Source organism: Diplotaxodon limnothrissa, linkage group LG19, assembly GCF_057381915.1.
Source record: "Diplotaxodon limnothrissa isolate DT_005_m linkage group LG19, D_limnothrissa_male_GT1.1, whole genome shotgun sequence".
Lineage (NCBI taxonomy): Eukaryota > Metazoa > Chordata > Actinopteri > Cichliformes > Cichlidae > Diplotaxodon > Diplotaxodon limnothrissa.
Genome location: NC_140614.1, coordinates 21552263 through 21561195, shown reverse-complemented (window position 1 = coordinate 21561195; position 8933 = coordinate 21552263). Strand labels below are relative to the sequence as shown.

Genomic DNA, 8933 nt, shown 5'->3' with positions numbered 1-8933 from the left:
GGCATTTATATAGTACAAAGTCACAACAAAAGACACATTAAAACACTTTATATTGTAAGGTAAAGAAACTACAACAGAACAAGAGAAACACAAGTGTTTCAGTCCCTTTATTCACCATGCAGCTTTTTAAAAACACTTAAGATGTATAAGATGCTTCCCCCTATCTAAAGGGGAGACTGAAACATATTTGAAAATGGGTAATAAGTAAATAAATAAATATCAAGTAATGTCAGTTTATTGTCACCTCCCATCTTTCAAGTATTTTTAACCTTAAAGTTTTTAGTTATGCTCATTTTAGAAGCTATGTAGAAAAGCCAGATTTTTGCTTTTAATGGCTTTTGATTCAATTATATTTCATGCACTTCTGAATATACATGTTATATCCAATTTGCTCTTTACTTGTGTTTTGATACAGAAAAAATTCACAGGTACTTTGTACATTTGATAAATTCTCTTTATTAATTAAATAGCAATATTCAATGCACAACATTTACAGACATAAAATGTATTTGACAGAACAGATGTGTGTATAATTCTGCTTTTTCTTCTGCCGGATCTCTGGCTCATATTGCAGAAGAAGTAAATAGAATTGGTTAAGTTTATTAAAGCAAAGAACAATCTTCCATAAAATCACGTATAAAAAAAATAATCTTTATTGATGGAAAAAGATTTACAGCTTTCTTTTCTTGCAAACGAATAATAGAGAATGCTAGACTGTTTTTGTTTTGTACGCACGGCAAGGTTAAAACTTATAGAAAATTTTTAAAAGTAAAATACAAATATATTTTTCCATCTTCATTCAGTGTTGTTTGTGCCTACTTCAGTTTTTGGCTTTCTTCATACCATGCCCCATGAGGCAGGCAAACACAGTCATCACCATCTTGGGGTTGACCTCCACCAAATCATCAGGCAGAGCGTAGACACGAGCGCCAATCTTACGAGCCAATGAAATTGCATACCTAAGAGCAGCAAAAAAGGAGAGAGGAGTAAGGAAATTAGAAAAGAGCGAAAAATCCAAAGAGGTTGGGAGTTTAAAAACGTTTTTTTTCTTACTTGGCATTGTTGATTTTATCATCTTTCTTCAGCACTCCATTTTCTCCTCTTGCCACCACGGGGAACTTGACCATCCCCGGAGCAATTACATCAATCAGGTCAATCACTGGCAGGCTGGTGCTGATCAGCTTGTCCTGCAGAAAACAGGAAAAAGGGGTTTAAAGCACACAGTCTTTTGATATCATACCATTTCACAAACAAAGATACACACCTTGAAGCTGGTGATTTGTGTGTCCTTTCTATTCTGACTCAGCATCTTGTTGACCCAGTCCAGGATGATTTGATCTACCACCCTCTCTCCATCACCCAAATCAGACAAAACTTGAATTGTGTACCTGGCGGATTGTAAGAAGTACAGGTAACTGAAACTATACAAGGAGCAGCAGTCGCCAAAGCATGGACTATCTGTTTTCACCAAACAATATACTACAGCAAGCAAAACATCCTGCAGCTCTGCGTGCACATACCTCCTCATCAGCTGCCAGACCAGCCCTAAGGTGTGTACACGACTCCCCTCGTTTAGATTTACTCCTCCAATTCCAACCAGGGAGAAGCGGGCGACATCCCTGCCCAGCTCCACAGCATAGTTACAGTTTTCCAGCTGGGATACAGGGAAAAAAACAAAACATCTCTCATATTTCCCACTGCTGTGCTTTTCCTGTCATTGTGACAGCTCTGCTTGTTAGCGTCTAGTACCTTCTTCATGTTGGCCCCCAGAGCAGGATAAGGAGGGCGGTTGACTTTCTTCCAGTTCACAAACACATTGACCTTATCATAAAGCTGCAGAATCACCAAGCCGTCACACAGGTCACTGGATAAAAACAATGACACAGATAATGGATTTCAATAGAAGAAGAAGGAAAAAAAAGACCACCTCTGAGAACACTTAGAGCATGTCATCTCTATTTTTGTTGAAATATGGACTTTTAGCAGCCTTAGGGGGAGTTCATGTTTTACTGTGCTTTAAAGCTAACAAATAGTAATAATTACACTTATAATTAAATAAGGGATTTATTATTTTCAATGCTGTCTGCATGAGGAAAGCGTTAAAATTTAGGATATCTAAGCCCATATCTTACTCTTGTGGAGTCTTCAGTGAAATGATAAATGAGGACACATGCTAATCCATTCTCACCCTCATTAAATGAAGCCGTGATCTTGATTTACAGCTCCATTCACCCTAAATAACTGATATGGTCAACATGATTATTTATAACTGATGACATACTGGTAAAGATGGTGCACATGTGGAGAAACACCCAGAGAGTTCATCCAGTTGCGAAATGTTTTTTCTTCTCTGGTCTCCCCTAGAATGATATGAAGACATCATACATGTTATCATACAGTTGACTTCATCTATAGTCTGGACGTCTGCCACAAACTCAAGCACCTATTATCATCTCTGGCTTATTATTGGTCTATGGCATTGTGACGGAGTCACCCCGTCCCGAGCCGCCGACAGCTGATCTGGGCGCATACACGCACCACCACCATTAGTTTTTACAATTACCGGGGCTGCGCGGCTTTTCGGCGACCGGGCAGATAAACAAAAAGGGGTGAGAGGTATAGTTTGAGCAGCGCAGAAGGTGGCCAACGTATTTTCCCACTTACCTTCCATAAAGCCGGTCGCGGAGACTCGCTATGATCGCCGAATTATACGGGGGTTATGCAAGCCGATGGTATGGGGTTCCGGGGTTTAAATAGTGGGTTCGCGCGCGCTTGAAGAGTCACGTGAACTGCATTATTCTTTTGGTTTGTTTGGTGTTATTGTGAAACACTGTAGGCTGCCGGGAAGTGGCCATAAATGTCTGTATATACATATATGTATTGTAGGACTACAGCAGGAAATAAGCTGAGGGGGAAAGACGGTTTGATAAAAGAAATAATAAAGAGATGACTATTACGCCTAGTGGGAGGGGCTATGGGGTATAAGAGAAGGCGGTCAGGGCCCACCTGTAGTCTTTTGTCCAGTGAGCTGTTACAGAGAGGGTAACATGCAGACTGTGTTTTGTATATAGATGTTTGTTTGTGCTGACTTAAGTCAGTTCTATTTTCTTTGTAAATAACTTTTTGTGCACCTGGGAGGCCGGCAAAATAAATAAATTATCCACACTGAATGCTTTCCGACTACGCCTGTATTTGTTCGGGAGAAGTTTAGGAGAGGACCCCGCGACAGGCATGTATAACTAGCATAGCATTACGTCTGTTTTCTCCATGCTCATTTTATGGCTAATATGCCTCTATGTACTGTACATTTCAGCATTTTATGACTCTGTCGTGTAATTGTAAGGCCAAGATGTAGTGGTGGATGTATCTCACTCTCTATGTGCTCTAAATCGCCTCCGTTCATCAGAAGCTTCTGCAGACCGGGGTGCATGTTGAACAGGTTGGCCACAAAGGCCATGTTCAGTTTGCTGTTTCCAGATGTGACATCATGAGGAGTAACAAACTGCCTGCATTCCAGTCTGGCTGCCTGCTGCAGCATCAGCTCCGCCCTTTTCTCCAAATCCCACTCCTTCACAACAAACACACACAGAGACATGTATGCATAGAAGAACGGTATAGACGCTATGTAAATATGAGAATGTGAAGAAAACAGGTTAAAATGACAAACAGAAATGTTTATCTTTACATTTAGCTTTATTTATTAGTTTCTCATTGTTATGTGAAAAGTTTGTGGCTCACATTGAGACCGCTCATGTCAATTTTTATCCTCATTTGGAATTCATCCTCCTCACAGGAAGTGATCTGATCCATCAGGTGGAAATAGGCCCGTGAGTCCTTCGGTGGGAGAGTACAAGATGAGGTTACTGATGACTCTGTATTCACGTGTGTGTGTATTTATTCTGCACGGTACCTTGATGTCTTCGCTGAAGTTGCTGATTGTTTCCGTTCCAGCGTTGCGTAGATGATAGTTGACCCAGCGGAGCAGCAGCTCGTCAGGGGAGAGAGACATTAGGTGCTCCAGTGATTCTCCATCTGCTAGGAGGGCAATCAGACCTGAAAACACATAACAGCAGTTAATCAACTGTTAAAGCAAGAAAGAGGAAATTAATAAAAAACTGCATTTTTACCTAGAAGCAGCAAGATACTCTCAATTAAAAGTAATACAGTTGTGGTTATGCTGGTCAAAGTAAAGAAGACGCGCAAAAGAATTCACTAATTTGTTACAAAAAAAGCACAAAAAAATCAAAAATTTGTAACATATTTTTGTACCTAGAGGCTGTATGATTACAGATAATATAATATGACATATAAAAATAAAATCAAATAAAGCACCAAATGCTTACAGAATGCTTAGAGAAAAGAAACATAATCATGAACACTGTTATGGGCACTCTGTTATACAGTTTTAACCTAACAAGCTCCACTGTTTTGCCTAAACCTTTACATTTCAAACCTCTCCTGCATGAACTACATCACATATTGGTGAGCGCTGTAAAAGTGAAGTTGTGTGTTTGCATGCAGGTGTGCGCTGACCTTCGTTCCTGCTGATTTCTATGTCAGCGAAGAGGCCAATCTTGATAACCTGCCAGAGCAATCCCAGAACCAGGTGGGGCTTTCCAGCCATCAAGTCATGGGCATCCATGCTCACCACCGTGCACCCGATAGCTGAGGCTGAATTCAGGGCCAAGACCAGATTCTCCTACAAACACACGTTGCATCAAGATTTTTTAATTCAAAGTCTGAAACACTCTCATGTCATACAGCAGTGTTTCTGTTGTTTTAAAAGCTCAGCGAAAATAAAGACTACAGATTGAACCCTGCAAATAATAAGAAACTAAGCAGAAATCAGCAGAAGCTGAAAATGGAACTGCTGATGGACAAATATCATCCAGGAAGAAGTGTTCATGAGATATAACACAGCAGAAGAAAAAGAAGAGGACGATGCAGTAAAAAGTTAATATATTACAGGATTTTTTGCAAAGTCCAACATTCCGGGAGAATCAGTATATTCAGAATAACACAATAACACATTTACTACCTATCGTCATCTCAGTTGACATCCATATGTTCAGTAGAGGACTTATCATGTGCCAGCTACAGTACATCTAACCGAATACATTCAGGTCTTTTAAAGTAGTCGTGTCTTAAATGAGAATTTCCCTTTACTACCTTCTTCTTTCTTTTTACTTTTTAGGTGCAGCAAAGGTCATAAGCTGGCCTCTTATAAAAAAAACAACAGCAGACTCTTTTAGTCTGCACAGAATCTGGCAACCTGAGTCCGCATTTAGTTAACAAGCTGATGATATAGTTTTACAGATGCTCTCAGCTAAAATTTGGCAGAAATTGTGCAGCTATTTTTTTCTTTGCAAATAACATGGATTGGTGATATGAATATATGTATTTACCCACTCACTAAGAACTGCTACTTACTCTCATATGAAAGGTAGAGGGTTTCCTAGTGTTGATGACTCTTTCATCAATCGTGTCTGGCTGAGAATGGTTGATCATCTTGCTGAAAGAGATTTTTGTTTTTTAAACAAGTAAAAGAATGAATTGATTCTGAATCTAGTCTAAGATACCCAGATTTGGGCACTGGGTAGTCACAAGTTTGATTCCTGACCCTTTAGTGCTCCCAGTTCCCCCTTTTTATATCCAGCATTTACTGTTTATGACTGCCATCTGATAGTTCACTTGCTATCTTTCGTCTGTGAAAGTGTAAAATAAAGACAAGTGTAAAATACTTGTGCAGACAAGTGTAAAATAAAGAGAAACCCACTGAGAAAATGTGAGCAGGAAGGCGCTCTGAAACACTATAAAACAATAGTAAAACAAGATTACACCGTTTCTCTTTTAACCTTTGCTACAACATAAAAGTGCAAAATAAAAATGTTTATAGAGGCGCTTATTCTTGGTTGCCTGTGTGCATGAGCTTGTGTTAATACCATAAGAGGATTCCATCACGGACAGAGGTAAAGAGGCTTTCATCATCAGGGTCCATGGGCAGCAGATGTTGGCAGTCTGGATCTTTTGCCAAAGATTTGTTGATCCAATTTACAAAAGCCACCTTCTCCTCATCTAAACACACATATAAATTTCTGCAGTAAGTAATGTAGGAGCGTAAACAATTAGCTGCTCAGCTGGTTAGTAGACTGTTTATGATGTTTATTATAATAAATTATGGTGTTAGATTGAACGGTTAAATCACAAAGATGGACTATTAACTCTCTACAGGCCTCAGGGAAGTCTTTTCCACTATTATCTGATATTTAATAGACAAAAAATAATAATTAAACAGCTAGGAAAATCGAAGGGAAGCCTACAGTTGTTTTGTGCCACCTCAAATAAACATTATCATGCTGTTACATTAAATTATAATTCATTTAATAATCTACATTACAGCCAAAAATTCAATTTTTTTCAAGGACTTCCTCTTTAGTTTTTTTTTTTTGTTTTGATATGCTGTATTTAACTAACTAACTAACCAAGGGTTTGAGATACAGAATAGCTATAAATAAAAATTAAATAATCCGTATACTGAAAATAAATTCCTAGTAAATTAGGTCCAGTTGCTAACATTTATAAACCCTTTTATCCAGTAATAACTGATATATTATGTTTTATATAATTCTTTTAAATTAAGGATCAATTAAGGATATCTTATAAGTGGATTTAAAGACCTGCTCACACGGCCCTAAAATGAGATTTCATCAGTAATATAATATAATATAATATAATATAATATAATATAATATAATATAATATAATATAATATAATATATCCTTCAGAAGAGCAGTTGGTGTCATTTAAGATTTGAGGTATTTGCTTTTAGTAACATCTTTGCTTTACAAGCTGGAGCTAATCATGCACACAAAAATCGTTCACCGGTGCGATAAAATTCATCACTAACACACACGGACACGCACAAGCACGCAAACACACACAGAGCTTGCTGTCCCTCACCAGCGTAGGAATGCTGGGTTCCCTCGCTAGAGATTCCTGATGTTCCTCCAAAAGAACGAATCCCATCCCTCCGTGACACAATTTTTTTAAATGTCTCGCTGATCTGTCTACTCTTCAGGTCTTGGTAGATCTGAAAGCAAAACATGATGCATTACTTCATGTCTAATCGGGTGTGTAAACTTGTGTATTTACTCCCAGGCTGTACCAAAACTTACAGAGACAAATTCCTCAAAGCTGATCTTTCCATCTTTGTTTGTATCTCCAGCAATGAAGGTCTCGACGATCTCTCGCACCTTGTAGCCTGGAAGGGAGAAGCTTGCCTCTTTGAACAGCTCCTGAAGCTCCCATTCACTCACATAGCCGCTGTTATCAATATCTGGACACAGAGACACAGAAAATACAAAAACGGCAAATCATTTCCTTCATTAAGAATAAAGATTCATATTACAAGTTTATTATTGTAAACTTTCTTTTCTATAGATTCTAAACTTTATTGTTTCATGTGGACAAATTTCATTGCACTGGGGCTGCATGTCAGTGGCCCCTGGGCTTCTGGTTTGTTACTAAAATGAGGCAAAAACTATTTGTGGCACTTTATGGGTGCTTGTTGTTTTCACTGATGATGTCAAAACTAAGGAGCTACTGGATGGATTTCTCTCGCGTTTTGTTCAGACATTCAAGGTTCCAAGAAACATGAGTGTCAGAGATGAACTTTGACCAGGATGAACGGTGTTAGAAATAATTTTTAAATTGCTCCAAATTGCTGTTTGATGCCTTTGACCTGTTGTCCTTTGTGCTTGATATTTTTATGCCATGCAGAAATGGGAAGATAATGTCTGTTTTGTTACACCACTCATTATTATCAAGATCTTTGCAACTCTGCAGCTGTGATTGTTACTGATAAAATTTGGCACCGTTTATTACACGTGAAACACAAGTACAACACAAGCAGTAAAACTGGCTTACATAAGAGTCTTTTATTTTATGATGGCAGTAAAACTCTTACTTTGTTCAGAATTACTGTCAGTACCTTTATAGGGTCATGTTAGAGTTTGCGTGTGTGTTGTGTTTGTGTGTTTGTGTATGCATGTTCGTGGCTCTGTGCGAAACTGACCGATTTTGTTGAAGGCTTCTTGTAGATCTTCCAAGTCATCTCGGGAAATCTGTATAATGTGACTGTCCATAGTAGCTGCAGCTTTGTGCACCTGAAATACACGCCCACCACCCCAAAACACACACAACAAGGGCAGTTTTCAGCAACGGACACAAAGTCTGATCAACCTGACAACTTAACACGAGAGTTGTAACACTTTATTACTGCAAAGACATATAATTACTATACACTTTAAATCTAAATTTTAAAAAAGTAGGTTTCATTTGAACTAACATCTCTCTTTGTCCAAACCATAACTATATCAGCATCCAAAATACGTTAAAGATTCCTCATTAATCTCCGAGTCTTTGCTTAAGGGACTAAAAAGGCAAAGTGAGACAAGTCAAGGACAATTACCTTCACATTACCTGTGTTTCCCCTCTCAGTCGAGTCTCGAGCAGTAAGCCTCTCTAGTCTTCCAGAGCTCTGCAAGGTTTCAAACCGGAACAGAGAGGAAGCTGGATCGTAGAGTCACCGGAGAGCTGATTATGTCTTTTAGGAGGAGTCAGTAGGTGGAGGCACACGATGGACCTTTGGCCTGCCTGGACCCTGAGACAAGCGTCTTCTGACAGTTAACATTTAACACCTCATCCTGTTATTCTCTGTCGTGGAAGCTCAAATGTTTGCCCCTTCTATGTTTGCCCCTTCTGGGCCATTGATTTGCAGTCAACGCACACCTGTCTTACAGTGCATCCCAGAGTAGTGGAAGCTGAAAAAAAGGTAAACACATGCATATATAAATAAATGTTTTCCAAATGCACAGCCTGCAGTTTGACAATAGAAATATTACTTTTTTTTTTACCCTGACTTCTCTGTTAG

General features: G+C 38.8%; 1 protein-coding gene across 1 annotated transcript; it reads right to left on the bottom strand.

Moving 5' to 3' along the window:
• Nucleotides 1-749: 749 nt before the first annotated feature.
• Nucleotides 750-8559, bottom strand: pls1 (plastin 1 (I isoform)). Its single transcript, XM_085379201.1, has 16 exons — nucleotides 8472-8559; nucleotides 8076-8166; nucleotides 7177-7337; nucleotides 6962-7091; nucleotides 5943-6075; nucleotides 5431-5512; nucleotides 4534-4699; nucleotides 3911-4053; nucleotides 3739-3834; nucleotides 3373-3568; nucleotides 2282-2360; nucleotides 1750-1864; nucleotides 1521-1654; nucleotides 1265-1388; nucleotides 1054-1187; nucleotides 750-959 (listed from the first exon to the last, which is right to left on the bottom strand). The coding sequence occupies exons 2-16, from the start codon at nucleotides 8143-8145 to the stop codon at nucleotides 821-823; spliced, it is 1902 nt and encodes a 633-aa protein (XP_085235327.1). The 5' UTR covers nucleotides 8146-8166; nucleotides 8472-8559; the 3' UTR covers nucleotides 750-820.
• Between the last annotated feature and the right edge of the window lie 374 nt (nucleotides 8560-8933).